The sequence below is a fragment of the Alosa pseudoharengus genome, unplaced genomic scaffold (genome assembly GCF_046254945.1).
Source record: "Alosa pseudoharengus isolate Yale_2024_CS ecotype anadromous, Long Island Sound unplaced genomic scaffold, YU_APseudo_1.1 YU_APseudo_1.1_scf_20, whole genome shotgun sequence".
NCBI classification, from domain to species: domain Eukaryota; kingdom Metazoa; phylum Chordata; class Actinopteri; order Clupeiformes; family Clupeidae; genus Alosa; species Alosa pseudoharengus.
Window position 1 is genome coordinate 33,139,965 of NW_027468664.1, and position 19,961 is coordinate 33,159,925.

General features: G+C 42.4%; 3 protein-coding genes across 3 annotated transcripts in view; 2 read left to right on the forward strand and 1 right to left on the reverse strand.

Annotated features, from left to right (window-relative positions):
• Positions 1 to 1,992: 1,992 nt before the first annotated feature.
• pyroxd1 (pyridine nucleotide-disulphide oxidoreductase domain 1) lies at positions 1,993 to 10,702 on the forward strand. Its single transcript, XM_076297146.1, has 12 exons — positions 1,993 to 2,327; positions 2,534 to 2,614; positions 2,774 to 2,893; positions 3,144 to 3,272; positions 5,819 to 5,892; positions 6,136 to 6,305; positions 6,717 to 6,814; positions 7,104 to 7,209; positions 7,992 to 8,122; positions 8,521 to 8,643; positions 9,617 to 9,754; positions 10,353 to 10,702. The coding sequence occupies exons 1-12, from the start codon at positions 2,244 to 2,246 to the stop codon at positions 10,599 to 10,601; spliced, it is 1,503 nt and encodes a 500-aa protein (XP_076153261.1). The 5' UTR covers positions 1,993 to 2,243; the 3' UTR covers positions 10,602 to 10,702.
• A 654-nt stretch (positions 10,703 to 11,356) lies between these two features.
• arl1 (ADP-ribosylation factor-like 1) lies at positions 11,357 to 16,578 on the forward strand. The gene is made up of 6 exons (XM_076297150.1): positions 11,357 to 11,474; positions 12,110 to 12,247; positions 12,360 to 12,441; positions 12,870 to 12,981; positions 14,708 to 14,886; positions 15,529 to 16,578. Exons 1-6 carry the CDS (start codon positions 11,471 to 11,473, stop codon positions 15,557 to 15,559), a joined length of 546 nt encoding a protein of 181 aa, XP_076153265.1. The 5' UTR covers positions 11,357 to 11,470; the 3' UTR covers positions 15,560 to 16,578.
• An 87-nt stretch (positions 16,579 to 16,665) lies between these two features.
• utp20 (UTP20 small subunit processome component) overlaps positions 16,666 to 19,961 on the reverse strand; it is a 64,443-nt gene continuing 61,147 nt past the window's right edge. Inside the window, exon 62 of the mRNA XM_076297136.1 lies at positions 16,666 to 17,535. Within this exon, the coding sequence (XP_076153251.1) occupies positions 17,377 to 17,535 (159 nt within the window). The 3' untranslated portion in view covers positions 16,666 to 17,376. The remainder of the gene's footprint in view (positions 17,536 to 19,961) is intronic.

The window sequence follows — 19,961 nt, forward strand, 5'->3', positions numbered from 1 at the left end:
TTATTTTTATTATTGTATTTCTCCTGGTTGTCTTGTTGAAAACACATTGACAACAGTGGCTAAGGAACTGGGCACGCATGCAGTAACCAGGCAAGTTGTGGCTTCAAATGAATATGTGTAAGTCAGCTGTGTGCGTATGTCCTGAGCTGAGCTGCTATTTCAGTATAATATACTGACCCAGAGTAGAGGACATTATGAGCTCTACAGACCTTTGTCAAAATGTCTGACAGACATCTGCACTCACACACACACACACACACACATACAGAGAGAGTTATGTCAAACTGGACTAATATTAGTGATTCTGATACTGGGCATCAAGAGGACAGGAAAGGGACATAGACTGTTTAACCTAATGTAATGCCTATGTTTAGTGCTAAGTAAGAAATCTAGACTACTTTTAATCAAATCATGGATGGACATAGCCTAGCAAATCATGGATGGATGTCGCCCAATATCATTGACTGTTTAGATAGATAGATAGATAGATAGATAGATAGATAGATAGATAGATAGATAGATAGATAGATATAGATACTTTTGATCCCTAGGGGAAATTCAATTTGTCTGTCCTAGTTTGTTTGGATATTGCTGTATGAAAGAGTGCATGATAATAACTTTGTCTGTAATGTGTGGTGTGATAACCTATCTGTAGTGGATGAGATATGTGCGCGCCACTCGACATGGTTCGCTGTGAGCCATTTCCGCTCCCTTCATCTATTGCTACTATAATGAACAATGTAATTAAGTTGACAGCGGAAAAAGGTGTTCCTCTCGATGTCATATCGCTTATTTTTTATTATTCCGCCGTATCCAAATAAATCACAGTCTGTGATTAATTTATAAGTGCGCGTAACCGACATGGATAGCTCGGCGTTGTGGTGGGTCCTTCAGACGCTGGCGTGATGATCTAGCGCAGTAGTGCGCCTCATTACGCGAGAGTCAAAGGTGACTGTCTCTTTCTGGGGCAATTAGTTATCATGTGTTTGTGCAGGCATAGTGTATGGCGGACTAGCGCTGCAGCCTCTTAGGGAATCGCAAGTATGCTTCTAGTACCATGTATTTGAAAGCAAAGGTTTATTATTGAGGTCACTGATGGTATTTTCTTGTGTTGTATACCCTAGCCTACAGTTAACTAGAACTGGAAATAATTTGAAATAGCCAACATCAAAATCATTAAAGCTATTAAAAATGTAGGCTAGGCCTATATAGGCCTACATTCCCTGAGAGAATGTTATTTTATGAAAATCTACCCGGTCAGTGCTATGAAATAAAATGTTTATTTTATGCTCACATTTGCACTAAAGTATCGCGCTTGTTGGCAGTAAAAAGTGGCCCAAAATGCACATTTTCATGAAGGAAAAGCTCCCGCCGCTCCTAAATGAAAAGTGTAGCCTACACGGTTGCATCCAATACAGGGTGCTGAAATTGAAACTGTCACCGAGGTGATCATGTCATTGCAGAGGCATGACTGATTGTCGGTCACTCCTTGCTTCTAAGGGAAACGCTGGAGCACCTCTTTTATGACTGCTATTCTTGGCACCGTTTCTTTTATTTTTTCTGATGTTTTATTTTATTTCTGTTTAGGTACATAACCCCAGGGCTATTTATAAAGTCACATGGCACTGAAAAGAAGAAAAAGAAAAAAAAACTGATTGAACTGTCTTTCAAAGGCCAAGTGGCCCAATAGATAAGAAAATTGACAGTTGACCTCTAAAGGTGCAAATCGACAGATTTGATAGCCTATGTAAAATCAATCAGATAATAATTACATTTATGATAAGCTTTCTGAATCTGTCTGACTGTCATAAGGCAGTTTTTTAATATGTAAATAACCACGCAGGCCCCTATAACTAGCCTATGTGAAATGAAAACAGTGCCGTTTTTTTACATGACATACGGCTACGCTATCTTTCAAAAATGCTTTTGACTTTTGGAGTAGCTTGACACTTACAAGCCACCGTAAGTGTAATTGATGCGTGTATAGCGTGTATACGGAAGTCCAACGTGATGCTGTCTTGTTACCACGTTTGAAACGATTATACACCTATTTTGTCCGGTTTTGTTGTGTCACTTCTTCAAGAAACCTCTTGACATGAGGCTACGGTGTCACTTGGCAGTCATACTAGAGTGAAGTAGCGGCTTATAGCTAGAAAAGGATAACCACCGATTCACCGAATTCTGTAACTTCTACGATAGCTGCGCTGTCACCCCAGCAAAAAACGATTTGTGAAGACGAAGTGATGGCATGTGGCGTAAACTCTGAAAAACGCGTCCGATTTGTGGTTGTGGGTGGTGGAATTGCCGGAGTTACTTGCGCGGAACAGGTAAAAGAGTGCATTTGAATCAGACTGTCACAGACTTGCATTAACTTGCTCTCTCTGTCTGCAGTGATGTGAAGTGCTCATGCTTGGCAGCGTTATTCATACTAACGTTAGCCTTTTCAACATCTAATCCAGCAGTAGGCTATCCAATAATTTATAAAGCTATGGACAGCCTAAAAAGTTAACCTTTAATGTTATTCATATTCCAGCTTGCGTCACAGTTTACGTCGGACAGTGTGGTACTTCTGACAGCTGCGCCATTGGTCAAGACGGTGACGAATTTCAAACAGGTTGGCAAGCCCGTTTACGGACCCTTATTAGAAATTCTCTGCTTTACCCTACATTTGTAAAATAAACGACATGCTAAAACTGTTTGTCTCAGAGAATATACCACGACAGTTGTATGTGAGCTTGGTTTAAATAACAGACCATGTCCCCTTCATGTTTAGGTGTCTAAGATCTTGGAGGATTTTGATGTTGAAGAACAGCCATCCACCGTGCTAGAGGAGAAGTATCCTAGTCTGAAGGTCATTCAGTCTGCAGTGAAATCCTTACAAGCCAAAGAACATGTATGTTTCCGCGCAACAACAACAATAGGTGTCTGCACAATGTAGGATACACGTGCCAATGTAGGCTACACGTGCCATTTTACTGTAATGTTTAATGCTGTGTGACAACAATGGCACAATTTGTTGGTGGTTGTTGCAGATGAATTGTTAAAGGGAATGCCTGAGTAGCTCTCTCTCTCTCCCTCCATTTCTCTTTCTCCCTCTCCCTCTTCTCTCTCTCTCTCTCTCTCTCTCTCTCACTCTCTCTCAGACACTACACACGGAAGATGGTTGCATCCTCCACTACCAGAAGCTGTGTGTGTGCAGTGGAGCTAAACCCAAACTCCTCGCCCAGAATAACCCTCACGTGCTGGGCATACGAGACACGGACAACGCCCAGGTAATCCCCAGGTGTTCCACAACGGCATTCCGCATGCATCACCCGGACAATAGCCATATACAGCATACACCTGCCTGCATTCAGAATATTGAGCACTTTCATGACATTTTGTTTTGCTGCAGCCCATTTTAATCAATTCCCCCCATCAGTCTGTAGGCTATAGATTTCTCATACCGAGAAAGTGAAAACAAGATTCGAGGGTTTTGCTAATTAATTCTCTGCTCTGCATGCTGTTAACTAATCCCATTTTGTATATTTTCATTTTCATCCTCAGATTACTAGATAAAGCAGTTACGTCATTTTTATCTTAATGGATAATGCCTATTACATGTTTTGTAAACGTTTTATATACGTTATATAATAGTACACACTCACCCTCAGAATAGTACACAGTTTTATCTTAATGGATAATGCTTCATTACATCTTTTAAACGTTTTATATGGTGAGTCTTGAACTGAAGCTTGGCTTGAGTTTAAGTCAAATCACAATGGCAATATCTGTTCAGAAAAATCTGATATTTTCCCCAAATCGCTCAGCCCTAATTTAAATAATCCCAGGGACCCTGACTAGGGATGTAACGATTACCGGTATAATGATAAACCGTGATAAAAATGTTGACGATAACAATTACCGTTTTCTTTTGAAATATCATAATTATCACGGTTGATTATCACGGTGTTGAAACCGTGTGTTTAATCCTTCCCAGCTTCATCCGAGCCTGCTTTTGACATACAGTAGGCCTGGTACAATGAAGCAAAATTGGTACCCTACTGATTCTGTTGTCTAATTGATGGTTTTAACTGCGAATTGGATTAGGCTACACCTGATTTTAAAAGGCGGAACATTTTCACCGCAAAACTTGCACTGTATCATTTGCACTCTGTGTCTTTTTATGTTCGCGTGCACATTAAATCCATTCACTCGCGTTATCAGAAGAACACAGTAGCCTAAAGTTTTATTTCGAACACTTACTTTGGTCTCACTCAGGGTAGGAATTTCACGGCGGCCAAGTTTTTGCCCCTTGCGTTGGCCGTGATGTCCCTTTGAAAATCAGAGGTTTACAGGCCACGGTGCCCTTGGTGCCCTTCTTTCAATATTCTGCTTTGCATCCTACTAATAGCAAATTTTATTTAGCCTATGGCCTGTCAAAATAATCTTAGCATTCACATCGCAAATTAATTTCTTTTACGCAGTGGAGAAAGTGACAGCGCAAGAAAGAAAGTGCGTCTAAATTCACCTATTCTTCTCAGTTCAACTACTCGCGAAGTAGCCTACTCATCACACAGACATCACAAGTATCACATGAAAGAGCTTTTTCTCAGCTTTTAAACGATGTTAGCCGCGAATTGCTGTGGTGAACGGTTCGCGAGAAACGTAAATAATATAATTAAATGTAATCATAAATTCTACTGAATGTTTTAGTCCATCTCCCTACCCATTCCTCTCGGTGCAATACTTCACGAACCTTTCGTTTAACACACGACAAACCATATATCAGAATAAACAGCAGACCTTACCGAACATAAAGGTGTAAAGCAGTCCCCTGTACAGTTAGCCGTTCTAGAGTAATCCACTTTTGAATTGGCAGTAGGCCTACATTTCGACATGCATGGATGTCTCCAAATTTGGGCTTTAAGTTTTACAATGTGTTTAAATTGTTCCACATGATTTCATAACGGGCCAAATACAAAATAAATGTTACAAATATCGCCTATATATCGGTAAATCAGAGGACAGCTGACTAAGAGTTTGTGAAAGTAGATCACAAAATGCTAAGCATGCATCTAGGCTATTTGAGTTTCTTAAAGCTGAACTGTGCTTAAATTGTTCAATACATGATTTCATAACAGGCCAAATATAAAATAAATGTTAAATATAGCCTAGATATCTGTAAATATTAGATGTTCAGATGATTTGCAGTTCTATATAATATGTCATGTTTCATGTTTTTGTAATGTTTCATACAGTGATGCAGGTCTACTGCAGTGAATATAGGCTATACAACTTTGATATTTTTTATAGCCTATGTGGCCTTTGTGCCCTCCACCAAATATGCCCAACTGAAGGCCAAGTGGCCTTGCCCCCAGAATGGTGAAATTCCAAGCCTGGTCTCACTCATTGGATCCAAATAACAGTAATAGCAACCTCCAAGTCATGGTAGGGTAAGTTAAGCGATAAGCACATAGCCAATTAAACATGAAAAACTGAACGGGACACTTTTTGAAACTATTTCAGCTTGTGTAGGCCTATCAGTGCTTTCTGAACATATTGAACACACTTTTAAAAATACCGTGATAATACCGAAAACCGTGATAATTTTGGTCACTATAACCGTGAGGTTAAATTTTCATACCGTTACATCCCTAACCCTGACACAGTCAGTCCGATCAAATAGTATACACACTCTCAGAATAGTGCACACTCTCCCTCAGAATAGTACACACACTCTCTCAGAATAGTACACGCTCTCCCTTAGAATGAGAAGACCCCAAGGTATTCAACTTTGTTTTATAATGTGTGTCTGTAATACTGTTGCTCTCTTTAGGAGTTCCAGAAACGCTTGTCAACAGCGAGACGGATTGTGGTGGTGGGGAACGGAGGCATAGCTCTCGAGCTGGTGTAAGTGTGTTTGACGTGTCAATGTCTGTGAGTGGTGTGAAAGTGTGTGTGGAAGTGTTGAGCGTGTGTGTGCTGGTGTGTATTTGTGTTGGTGTAGTAGGGTCCTCCATGCTGTACTTGCTATCAAATGCTGCCCTCTTGTGGTAATTTAATGTTTAATGTGTGCATGCATATGTGAAGTATAATTTTGTCCTCTCAGTACATCATATTGTGTGTGCGTGTGTGTGTGTCCTCTGTGAGCAGCTATGAGGTGGAGGGCTGCGAGGTGATCTGGGCGGTGAAGGACGAGGCCATTGGGAACACCTTTTTTGACGCAGGGGCCGCCCAGTTTCTCATCCCAGCACTGGCCCAAGATAAACCAGAGAGGTCCACTCCCTGCAAGAGAGCGCGGTACACTACTGAAGCAGCGACAGGTAGACACACACACACACACACACACACACACACACACACACACAAGCATTTAAACCACTGATGTGGATGCTCTGTGTTCAGCACATACACACACATGTACTACAAAAACACACACACACACACACACACGTGCTACACATACACAGTCATACCCCGCACACACACACACACGTGCTACACATACACAGACACACCCCACACACACACTCACACTCTGATATGGAAGCATTTTGCATGTATGCACTATGCAGTGATAATTCCTAATTTTTCATCTGCACTGTAGCTTAAATGATTCTATTGCTGTACGTCATCTTAGATAAAAGTGTCTGTAAATTTAAAGCACACACGCACACACACATAAACACGCACGCACACACACGCACCCACTGATATGGATGCGGTGTGTTCAGGTGGGGCATCAGCTGGCGTGAGTGGGGCGTCTGGAGAGACGGGCAGCGCTCTGGGGCCAGACTGGCACGAGGGCATCAGCCTCAGAGGAGCACAGAAGGTGTGTGAGTGTGTGTGTGTGTGAGTGTGTGTGTGAGTGTGTGTGTGAGTGTGTGTGTGTGTGTGTGTGTGTGTGTGTGTGTGTGTGTGTGTGTGAGTGTGTGTGAGTGTGTGTGTGAGAGTGTGTGAGAGAGAGAGTGTGAGAGAGAGTGTGAGTGTGTGTCTGTGAGAGAGAGAATAATAATATAATAATTCACATTTTTGTACATCAGTGCGTGCGCACACACACACACACACAAACACACACACACACACACTACTAATGTGTAATACCCTGTTTTGTCCTGTAGGGGTCCCATAATGTGACTATGGAGTACCAGTGTGAGATCAGGAGGATCTGCACCCAGCAGGAGATTCTGCAGTCACCTCCTGATGGCCCCCAGAGCTCTGATGCAGGTGACCCTGACACACACACACACACACACAAACACACACACACACATACTACTGATGCTACTCTGTTACTCCGTGAGTAAGTGCCTTGGTTCACGTTTCTCCCTTGTGAGGCCCATGCCAATTAGAATGTGCTAGCATGCTACTTCATAACCATTAGAATGTGCTAGCATGCTACTTCATAACCATTAGAATGTGCTAGTATGCTACTTCATAACCATTGGAATGTGCTAGCATGCTACTTCATAACCATTAGAATGTGCTAGTATGCTACTCCATAACCATTGGAATGTGCAAGCATGCTACTTCATAACCATTAGAATGTGCTAGCATGCTACTCCTTAACCATTGGAATGTGCTAGCATGCTACTTCATAGCCATTATGGTTATGGTTATGGTTATGGTTATGGTTATGGGATTTTGCAGACGTCTTTGTCCAAAGCGACACACAAATACAAAAACAACATAATAATTAAAAATTTAACAGGGAACAGATTAGAATGTTGGTCAAACTATAATAAGGAGAATAGCAATAATAAACAACAATGTCGATTCAATCAATAGCCTAATAAAATAAGTAATGAAAATGAGGGAAAAAGCAGTAATAAACAATAATGTCCATTCAATCAATAATATATAAAAAAAAAACAATGAATGTGCTAGCATGCAACTTCATAACCATTAAAATGTGCTAGCATGCTACTTGATAACCATTGGAGTGTGCTAGCATGCTACTTCATAACCACAAACACAGACCCATGATCCGGTGTTATTCTGTGTCCCAGCCCCCTGGCCTGATGTGGGAACATGGCCTGTGTACGTGCAGCTCACCAATGGCCAAACCTACGGCTGTGACTTCATCGTCAGCGCGACAGGAGTTGTTCCCAACACGGAACCCTTTCTCCATGGAAACAGTGTAAGGATAAACTGCAACTTCATGACACTGGACTTACTATTGGCCGCTGCTATAGACTGTAATGTTTTTAAAAATAGAATTATAAAACAAAGTGATGCTAATCATTTGCTGTAGTGTTGCAGCACTGTAATGTTTCCATCCTTGCCAGGTGATATCCATATTACGTAGGTCTGCAATAGTTATTTTGAGGTGGGGGTGACGGAGGTCTGTTATGTTGTATGTTTGGTTGGAGTTGGAGGTGATGGAGGTCTGTTTTGTTGTGTGTTTATTTTGAGGTGGGGGTGATGGAGGTCTGTTTTGTTGTGTGTTTATTTTGAGGTGGGGGTGATTGAGGTCTGTTTTGTTTTGTGTTTAGTTGAAGTTGAGGGTGATGGAGGTCTGTTTTGTTGTGTGTTTAGTTCAAGGTGGGGGCTGACGGAGGTCTGCTGGTGGATGATCACATGCGCACCTCTGAGGCGGACGTGTTTGCTGCGGGTGACGTGTGCAGTGCAGGATGGGAGCCCAGCCATCTATGGCAACAGGTGAGGGACAAACCTGACTGATGGACGATGCCACATACAGATATGTGTCAAAAAGCATTCACGAAGCTTTGATCTTACCACTAAGTGTACTCCTAAATTACTCTAAAAGTTTTTAGTAAAGAGTTATCTCTATTCACAACGATGCTGAGATCAACTCTTAGTAAGGAAAAATGACAACTACTAAGATTAGTTAGGTTAAGTTATGGTTGACGTCATTTCTCATGCACAAGCTAGTAGTGACGTCAGCGATGGTCTGAGGAGTGAGGGGTCTGCCCTGCATGAGCACTGTGAAGAATAAATAAAGATGACAGGGTGCATGAGCACTGTGAAGGACTAGAGATAAATAAATAAATAAAGATGACGGGCTGTGTGAAGGACTAGAGATAAATAAATAAATAAAGATGACAGGGTGCATGAGCACTGTGAAGGACACTGTGAAGGATAAATAAAGATGACAGGGTGCATGAGCACTGTGAAGGACTAGAAATAAATAAATAAATAAAGATGACCGGGTGCATGATCACTTAAGGACTAGAGGGAGATAAATAAATAAAGATGACAGGGTGCATGATCACTTAAGGACTAGAGGGAGATAAATAAATAAAGATGACCGGGTGCATGATCACTGTGAAGGACCAGAGAGAGAGATAAATAAATAAAGATGACAGGGTGTATGATCACTGTGAAGGACTAGAGAGAGATAATTACATAAATAAAGATGACCGGCTACAAATGGAATTGTGATGGAATATGCTACAGAATGACAGTATCTTTGCACTGTTAAGTATGGATCTGTATGACCATAGTTGGTCGAGACGTAACTGCAGTTAGGAGCTACATTTAGACTTAAGATTCTTTGTGAATATGGGCCCAGGTTTTCAAATGATGTTTTGAAAATATTGCATTGTTTTTATTGGGTATTGTTTTTTATTATGTGTGTGTGCGTATGTGCGTGCGTGCGTGTTCTGGTCAGATGCGTCTGTGGACCCAGGCTCGGCAGATGGGCTGGTATGTGGGCCGGTGCATAGCTGCGGAGGTTCTGGACGAGCCCATCGAGCTGGACTTCTGCTTCGAACTCTTCTCCCACATCACCAAGTTCTTCAACTACAAGGTAAGAGGAAGAGCAGCGGCCTCCATCAGCATCAATATAGGCTGCTGGCCGACTATGATGAGACATTGCTAGCCTTTTAATGTGCAACTGAGACAGGGAAGTCGTTAGAAGGCTGAAGCCTCTATATAATCGCTATAAATGGAAACGCTAAACCCAGGGGAGGGGAAATTGGTGTGTGCGGTGGGGTACTCCGGTACACTTTCTAAACATTAATTAGGGGGGTATGTCACCATAGTGAATATTAAAAATTACAAATAAATAATTCAGACATTTATTAATGACTGAACAAATAATGCAGGTATTAGGCCCACTGTTGCTTTACTGGGTTATCAGTTACATACTGTGCAGTAGGCCTGTGGATGCCCTGATTAGAATGAGCTCCATTAGAATGAGCTCCATGTTAAGCCCGCCTAACGACTCAATGCATGATTTGATTGGCCTGATAGAAGTTTAATTTTTCAGCTAAAGCCAACGGAGAGTTGCTAGACTAGCCCTGGAAGCAAATGTAATTGGCTGCCGCTAGGGTGCGTCTAGATTTCTAGGCTGGGCCTTAGTGCTTTTGTTTCCTGATTAGTGTGTGTGTGTTTGGCGCCCCCAGGTGGTTCTGCTGGGTAAGTTCAACGCTCAGGGCTTGGGTCAGAACCACGAGCTGCTGCTGCGCTGCACTAAAGGACACGAGTACATCAAGGTGGTGCTTAGCAACGGCAGGATGATGGGCGCTGTGCTCATCGGGGAGACAAACCTGGAGGAGACCTTCGAGAACCTCATCCTGAACCAGATGGACCTGTCCGCCTACGGAGAAGATCTGCTCGACCCAAACATAGACATCGAGGACTACTTTGATTGAAAGCAGTGTGTTTGGGGTCCATAGAGTTGCAGTTTTGAAAACCCTTGCTTAAGACATATGTACAGTAAATATTTAAATGCAAAAATAAATGTATTTATGTAGTTGTTTCTGTTTTGGTCTGTTAAATACATTCCTAATACACCTTTTAGGTGCCCCAATGCCCATACTCCAGACTAGCAGTTGGTTAGACAAAGATTTATTTTGATGGTAGGTTTGGTTAGTTTCTCAATATCGAATACACGTTTATTTGCACTAATGCAAAACTGACATATAAAGTTTTGGACATGATTTGGAATTGAATGATCTGGTTGGCAAAAAGGTAAATAATGGTCCAGCAGGAAAGTATCATATTTACACATTTAGAAAAAATATAAAGTGCCATCACAATATTTGCAGACCCTGCTGCAGTTTTGAGTCTGGATGTCATGGATGCCATACAGACTAATCCAATCATAGCCCTTCTCAATTTTTTCCAATCTAATCTTTATTTCATTTTGTGATTAAAATCGTATACCTATGTATGTCTGATATTAGGTTGAAATCTCTTCAGGTAGGCTACCAATAGAACGAATGTTTTACAAAAATATTGTATGATACAATGCAACAAATAATTGGATGTAAATTGTTATTATCCTATTAATGTATTCAATCTATATCGCAAAGGTTTCGCCTCGGCTGCTCAAAACTGGTTTGGGGGTTGGTGTTGTCGAATCTGCTGATTGGAAAAGCCACGTTAATGTTGCCATTTGGCAGAGCGACACGTCATTTCGGACTCCCAGCACGGAAGCGTGTGGTCCGCCAGTATTGCTGCTGTCGTACTCGCCCAGTTTAACAACATTTAACGTAGAAGTAGCGAGGACCTCATCAAAATGGGTAAGCAAAACAGTTTTATACAAATTGCGAGTCAAACTAGCAACGTTAACATGGTTTAACTTGCTGGTTCCTCCAGAGAGTTTGGATAGTTTGTCAGTCAGTAAAACCAACCCCATAGCTTTGTAGCTAACAGCTAGCTGGCTATTTAACTTACATGCCTGAATGTTTAGGTACTAAATGGTGATTGATAGATTCAGACTGGCAAATATTGTATAAACATGTGGGCATACTGATACACCAAAAGCATCATTGTTAGAGAACTGACTTCAAGATAATGGACAGATCTTTTCCATCGCTAGCTAGAAAGAGTTATGCTAACATCAGCGCTAGCTCAACCATTTCGGTCCATTTGAGCTCAATTTTTTCTAAATACAACAAGGATGTTGATCGTTCCTTATTCCCTTCCTTTGTTTGGAGGACTCAATGTTGTCTGTCAGTTAACGTTAGTTGTCATTCTCTGTGTGGGCACTGATGCATGTTTACAGCTAGTGTGTGCATTTCTAGGCGAAAGTGTAATAACGTTACATGTCACAGATTTGTCAGATTGGTTTTGCGTCAAAGTGAATAGCAGCAACATCAAAGCACGAAAACCGGACTAATGAATGAGTAATATAACGAGCTCTTTTCTGCGGCAGGTGGCTTTTTCTCAAGTCTTTTCTCCGGCCTTTTCGGCACCCGGGAGATGCGGATCCTGATTCTCGGACTGGATGGGGCCGGCAAAACGACCATTCTCTACCGCTTACAAGTTGGGGAGGTCGTCACAACCATCCCAAGTCAGTACCATTCGAGTTGAACTTTGAAGTCTTTGTGTCAATCTCATTTACAAGTTATGTTACTGTTTTAAAGTTGTACTTGGTCGCTAATTGCGTATCCCTACCTACACAGCCATTGGTTTCAATGTGGAGACCGTGACATACAAGAATCTGAAGTTCCAGGTTTGGGATCTTGGTGGCCAGACCAGTATCAGGTGAGGATGTCGGATTATACTAAACAAATACAAATCCTGCTCATCAGGTACCATTTATATAATGCAAAGCTATTCATTGAAAGCTCTGACCATCTTGTGGTGTATTTTTAAGTGTTAGTATAGGATAAGTAGGTATTAAAAAATAATTTACATGTAATATACTTACGTGTGTGTGTGTAACCATGTTACAAGTTCCATGGAAACGTCCTGTAGTGAGAGATGCACATTCAGTTTAACTGACCCATTGTTAAGTAGACAGTGTATTGTCTAAGGCTTATTATAGGCTGTGATGAGTGGGTTCCATTGGAGTCCTCTGGAGTTATAATCATTATGTCATTTGAGACTGGCGGGGTGCAGAACTAATTGCACTGGTCTGTGTGGTTGCTCTGCTCTGATTGGTCCGTCTGGTTGCTTCGCTTGCTCCTCAGGCCGTACTGGCGGTGCTACTACTCGAACACGGACGCGGTCATCTATGTGGTGGACAGCAGCGACCGAGACCGCATGGGCATCTCCAAGTCGGAGCTGGTGGCCATGCTGGAGGTAAGACAGACTCGTACGCAGTTCCAAAGGGAAAGGAACGCACAAGCAGTTTCAAAGGAAAAAGGAACGCACATCCAAGGTAGATCGTAACAGGTGCCAGGTCTAAAGTGTCTGCAGTTAAAAGAAGGATAGAGACCTGGACACTGTTGTAGAAGCTCCCAGGCAACGTTTTATTATCGCAACGTTTCGACCCATGAGGGTCTTCAGACTGGACAGACTCATAAAACCTACTGACCCTTCTGCTATGAAACCTACATTCATGGCCAAAGGTTTTGGCAGGGACACATGTTTTGTACTGAACTTTGCAGCTTCAATTTTCGTAGTGGCGATTCACAGTTTCTAGATTACTGTGCAGAGTGATCCGATGCATATTACCAGTAATTCATTGTAAATAGCTTCATTAGCATACAAAGTAAACTTATTTACTATAGGAGGTCTTTTCTAATATTTAGCACAGAGAGTTGTATTTGTAAATTATAATCAGAAATGTGTTATATTTGAGATATTTGAACCACCCCAATATCTTGTTTGCAATTTTAAAACCCGCATGAATCCTTGTTGATCATAACGTGCTGATTCCCTAGTGCAACACACAACCGGGTCTGTGTAGACACTAATTACATTAACAATAGCGGCAGGTTCAAACACACCTGGCTCCACCGGAATCAAAGGAGCACAGAGAGCCTTTCCTGCACGTAGCCTATAGGCTCTGTCTACTAGCTTACTTGAAGTCAGCAAACCAGTTTCCTGTTTGTTGGCTGTCAACAAGCACCTGAAGATGAGTGCTTTAGTTGTACCACAACGTAAGAAATACAATGTGCGCTTAATGTCCGTGGGCGGCTCTAAGGAGCACTGCTGTGCTTCTGCTCGGCTTCAATTAGTTATAAAAGCAATTTTAGCTTCCACCTCATTCCTATGAACGCCAGCCTACGTGCAGTGGCTGCACAATATAAGGAGAGAAGGATTTTCGGTGAGCACACGTTTTGGTACAGTTGGTACAGCATTCCTCTTCAGGTGCTTGTTAAGCGATGTCAACGAACAGGAAACTGGTTTGCCAACTTCAAGTAAGCTAGTGCACAGAGCTCTTTATAATTAGAATAAGTCTAGAGGCAGGAAGAGAATCCCCTATGGTAATGAAAGCCCTACATTACTGTCGGCCATTGAGAGGAAAATAACTGGTTGGGCGTAGAGGGGCACCATTGTGCTACTAATAATAATCTGCTTTGAGATGTTGCAGCAGCAGCAGAGACAGACAGAGCAAACTTCTACCACCATTCCCAAGATGTTATCCCAACCAATGAAATAAATTTGCGCCTACAACGAGGTGAAGCGCGTTCCCGAACAACTTCTTTTCCTCTGAGGGAATGTCCAATCTTCATCAACGACATACCGCTGTACCTTACGTTGTCTCCGTCTGTAACGTGGCATCTAATTGGCTAATTCCAGCAGGTGCCAGAAACGGAACACCCATGACACTTTCACCCATGGTCATTGAGCAGGTGGTCTTATTAAGAATTTCTAGAGAACCAGTGACCGGGACAGTCCCCTCGGGTCACAATGTTGGCTGCCCTAGGGATCGAACTTACAACCTTCTGGTGTGCCATTTGGAAGCCCCAACCCCAATCCCTTAGAATACCACCACCAAATCAGTTAATGTTGGATAGGAGCCTAGGACAGGGTTGTTGGAATAAACTGACTCTGATTGCTGTGTGTGTCTGTGGTTTAGGAGGAGGAGCTGAAGAAGGCCATCCTGGTTGTCTTCGCCAACAAGCAGGACATGGAGCAGGCCATGACGCCCACCGAGGTGGCCAACTCGCTCGGCCTCCCCTGCCTCAAGGACAGGAAGTGGCAGATCTTCAAGACGTCCGCCACCAAAGGCACTGGCCTGGACGAAGCCATGGAATGGTGAGGCTCCTCGTAAACATCTACAGCTCCAAGGGGTTCCAAACGTCATCGTTCATTACCCGTTTTAATGTCTCGTCTGAGGGATGGCATCTCTGACAACACTCCGGGTCACCCCCCCCCCCCCCCCCCATGGGGGGCAAATTAGACAGTGCAGTGTGCCCATCACTGCACTGGGGCATTGGGGTTGTTATGACCAGAGTAAAGACTGTCCCCTACTGGTCACCCAACACCACTTCCAGCAGCCACTTAAGTGTTCCGAGGAGGTCTCCCATCCGAGTACTAACCAAGCCCCCACCTGCTTAGCTTCAGTCTCTCTGCAGAGACTGGGTACCCACTGCACTGGCTGCTGGCTAGAGTTAAAATAAGATTTAGTCACTGATATAAACGTCCTTTTATGTTGGAATTAAAAAGAATTTGTATTTTTATAGTGTATAAGTCCTGGCCCAATGAGTTCTATCACTAGTAAGAGCTCATTAGTTGAGGAAGGTTGTGTTGTATTTTTATCTTTTATAATGTTAATGATTGTCGTAACTAGGAAATGGATATGACGTGTGTGTGTAATTGATGTCTGTTGACACTGTTTTATGTGTGCTGGGGTGCTGTGTTGACTCAGTCTGCTCTTTCTTTGTCGTTTCTCCGCAGGCTGGTTGAGGCTCTGAAGAGTCGGCAGTAGGCACACAGACCCACCCGTCCCCACCTGTAAATACTCCTGACCTTTGCTCTCCAGCAGAAAGACTCCTGATTGGCTGTCCTCTAGACCAGTGACTGACTGTGCTCTTGCCTCATTGTTTGAAGGCCACTCCCTCTAATCTTGGCTGCCCCCCCCCCCCCCCCTCACCCTCACACACAGGAGTGGCCTTTGTGTGTGTGTGTGGCATCAGGAGCCAAACTACGATTAAAAATGGCAGCCTCCCCCCCATCCCCCCCCCCCCCCCCCATTTACACACACCACACAGGAGTGGCCTTGGAGTGTGTGTGTGTTTGTTTGTTTGTTTGGGGCATCAGGATCCAAGCATCCAGTAAATCTGGCAGTCTGACCCAACCCACCCCCCTAAATCCACGGCACTGGGACCAGCCTCTGACGAGTTAAACGTTTGATCATAACACTGTAGGACAGATCGGGAGGCCGTGCGGCGCGAAGCGAACCGAGGCAGGCTGTCCTCTCCTATCCCCCTCGTCCAGCCGCCATGCTGTGCCCGCCGCTCGCCCGGCCGCCCGAGAGTGAGACTCGGGGGCTAGCGATGGATGGACTTGCGGTGACTCTGACCCTGCTGATGTAGATGTATTACTCTCTCTCTCGCGCTGATTTGCCTCTCTCTCTCGGCTTCGTTTCTTCTCTTGTGCCGATTCTTTTTCATCTGATCAATAAACAGTCCCAAACCCCTCTCCGTTCTGATTCCACTACATCTTTTGTAACTAAACTGATGAAATTGGTTTATTTTTTTTTTTCTGTTTGTTATACAATCTTTGTTTTTGCCTGTTTCTGTTTTGTTTTTTTGGACTCCTATAGAAATGGATGTGGCTGCTTTGGTAGCTAACTTTTGGTATTTTAGAACTTGCATATTTAAGAGTAATTGTCATTTGTATGCGATGGATTTGTAATGGCATATTTATATGAGAGAATGCTCCGTTGTTGCATCAGTATGATTGGGGTTGTGTCCTCTCCATAATAAAGCAATGGTGTTGACTTGGCTTGTTCGGCTTCATCTCCCTCTATCTCACGATAAGATTATTACGCGACCTTCAGTGAGTTATGGATAAACACACATACAGAAACGATAACCTGCAAAGTATTGTGTGTATTAGTTAAAAAATAAAACTGGCTGTGCATTCAATGGCACACACCCTACAACAATCCTCACGTTCACACACACACACATCCTAATCATGACAGCGCAGCAAAGATCATCCACTTATTCAAGGCATCTTAATAGGATTCTCAATCTGTTTTTAAAAAATGAAACAAGCATTCATTTTTCTCTTCGCCATGGAAACCATATCAGTCTATTTGCTATTGAGTGTTGGCGAGCAAACATTTGACATGTGTCAAAAGGCGTTGTAGTCTTCTCACACCGGAAGTAATTTTTGGGAAAGGGACCAAGACAGGTTGGCGACTATCAAACAGCTACTAGCATTTTACATACAGATTATGACAATGTTAACCAAAGATTAACCCTAGGTTCAGTTCGTCTCACCTTTACACAAACACACAACCTCAAACAGGAAAATCTGCCCGATGTCGCCGCCTACACAGCACATTGTTGCTAGCTGATCCCCTGAGGCCTTACGACAACAATACAAAAGCTGGCGATGGCCTCCTCACTGAAGATCTCAGCTCAGTGGTGCTGTTCCAGTGTGTGTAGGGATTGCTGGCCACACAACTAATCTGGACTCGGGGAGCGACCGCCACGTAAAGCCGATCCATCATCGCTGCCGTTAAGAGTCTGTGATGTGATGTGGTGCTCCAGGCAGCAGGTGGCGCGGTGGAGGTCACTGTAAAATGGCCAGGTCCCTTGCAGACTTCCCCCTCAGCTTGAGCTTCTTGGCCTTGGAGGGCTTTCTGGAGAAGTCCATCTTCCTCTTCTTAGCCTCCATCTTGGTGTGTTTCTTGATCTTCCTCCGGGCAGCGATGTCTGGGTTCGCCACGGCCTGAGGGGGGAAATGGGACCAGTTACCGTGGAGATAAGAAAGACAACAGACACACACACACTAAACACGCTGGCCAAGAGAGGTACCATACACACCTAATGTTATTTTTGAAATGAATACACACACACACAGCTACAGTAATATAAGCTTCTTTTTTGCCACTTATGACCAATCCAATCCGAATAAGGCTCATGAGAACGTCTCCTCTGTGAGGGCACTAGTCTCAGGTGAGGCTCATGAGAACGTCTCCTCTGTGAGGCTCAGGTGAGGCCCCCCCCCCCCCCACACACACACACACACACACACAAGCCCCCCCCCCACACACACACACAAGCCCAGATACCAAAATCCCCCCCTGATTCCCCCCGATAAATAACAAACACACAGTATCATGCTGTAGCAACACTTCATAAACTGAACCCAAACATTTCGATTTGGACCTATAGGTTATTATATAATCAGTATCGTAATTTCTGTCAACTATGACGATCTCCATGCATGTTCAGTAGCCTATATTTTTCATTTAGTCAAGCAGTGACATGTGGTTTAATCAGTGTTGGGCAAGTTACTTCAAAATCGTAATATATTATGTATTACTTATTACTGTTATTTCAAAGTAATTCATTACATTATAATATTACTGTCTCTGAATTGTAAGGCATTACACTACTATTGTATTACTTTTAAGTTACTTTTACCAAAATATCTGGAAATATGGATTTGGAATTCTAAATGCAGTTTATTATGCTCAATGCAGCTCATTGCACTTCTAATTAGGCTTAAGGCTAACAACAGTAGAATGCAATAGGTGCAGTGATGGCTCATGATACAATACAAGGAACAATCATAGCCAGACAAAAGGTCAAAGTCTGGTCAATTGTGATAGAAATGCTGTAACTTTAGGCTTAGGCCTACTCATTAAAATCAACAGAGAGCCCACTACCTGTATATCGTCACAGGTGACAAGCTAATCATCGCAAAGTGTTGTGTTAATGCTGGAAACAGGCAGGGATGGGCAAAAATACATCAGAATGTATTTCTAAATAAAATACCTAATACCGTAATTTTTAATGTATCAACATAAACTACAAAATACAGTAGGCCTAACCATATTACGTATGTATCAAAATAAAATACTGTATTTTTGTATTTAGAAAATACTCAAAATACTTTTTTCAAGGAAGTATGGAAGCACTGCAAAAAAAGCTTTTTTTTTTATCCCAAACATTTAGCCTATTAAAACTATATAGTAAAAAACAATACAATTTGGCCCCTGTCGTATACCATATGCAAGTTCATGTAGTGTGATCAAAATTAAGAATAATTCAAGAATTTACATTTACATTTAGTCATCTAGCTGATGCTTATCCAAATGACTGACAGAGCTTTCAATTAACCACATTATAATCAATAGGCCAAAATCATAATTGTGTATCTGTGCCAAAATTCGTAATTCAAGTCCAGTGCAGAACTGAATAAGAAAATCATATGGCTATGTAAGTTCCAGTATGTGAGAGACTTGACGTGCCTTAATATCTCCAACCTATGCAGCTAATAAGGAAATAGAATTGTTATTTAATTAAACAAGGTGAACTTCTCCCCACTGTGGAATGCAGAAAAGGATGCTACAAGGAAGGGAATTCAAACACAATCAACACCTTACCATCTATTGATGTCATTGTGGTTGAGATATCTGACATTTTTCTGTTAAAGATTGGCATGGAGACATTGGGACATGGTTGCCTTTGTCAGTGTCCTTATGTGAACTTGCACAGGTCAACTTGCTCATCTTCTTGCGTACCACTTCACACCAGTGCTTCAGACCAGAGCTGATGCTTCAGCAATAGCCGTCACTGAAAAGCTGTAAGTGTTGTTGAACACAGCTGTTCTCACATTAGCTGATTGCGATAAACATAAACCATTGTTGCCTAATTACCAATTATTCATTACACCTGTGTGTAGTATCTACTTTTTTTGTGTTTTTCACATTTAGTATTTTGCAGTATTTTTAAAATACAAAAATACACACCAATAAAGTATTTTGATACAAAATACAGAGCCATTTCCTTCAACCCAATAAAATACAAATGACAAAATACTATTTTGCATTTGAAACACATATTACATGTTTCAGAAATACTACCCATCCCTGGGAACAGGCAGATTACATCTTTATAGTTGGCCATATGATGACATTCTTAGGTTAATACTGTATTTAACCAGTTAGGGCACCAAAATGGCCAGTAGCTGCACTGTGTAGCCTATCTTGACATGTTTTGGGTTACAATATACAGGTAGTGGGCTCTCTGTTGATTTTAATGAGTAGAATTACAGCATTTCTATCAAAATTGACCAGACTTTGACCTTTTGTCTTCTTTAAACAAAATTCTGGCTATGATTGTTCCTTGTATTGCATCATGAGCCAT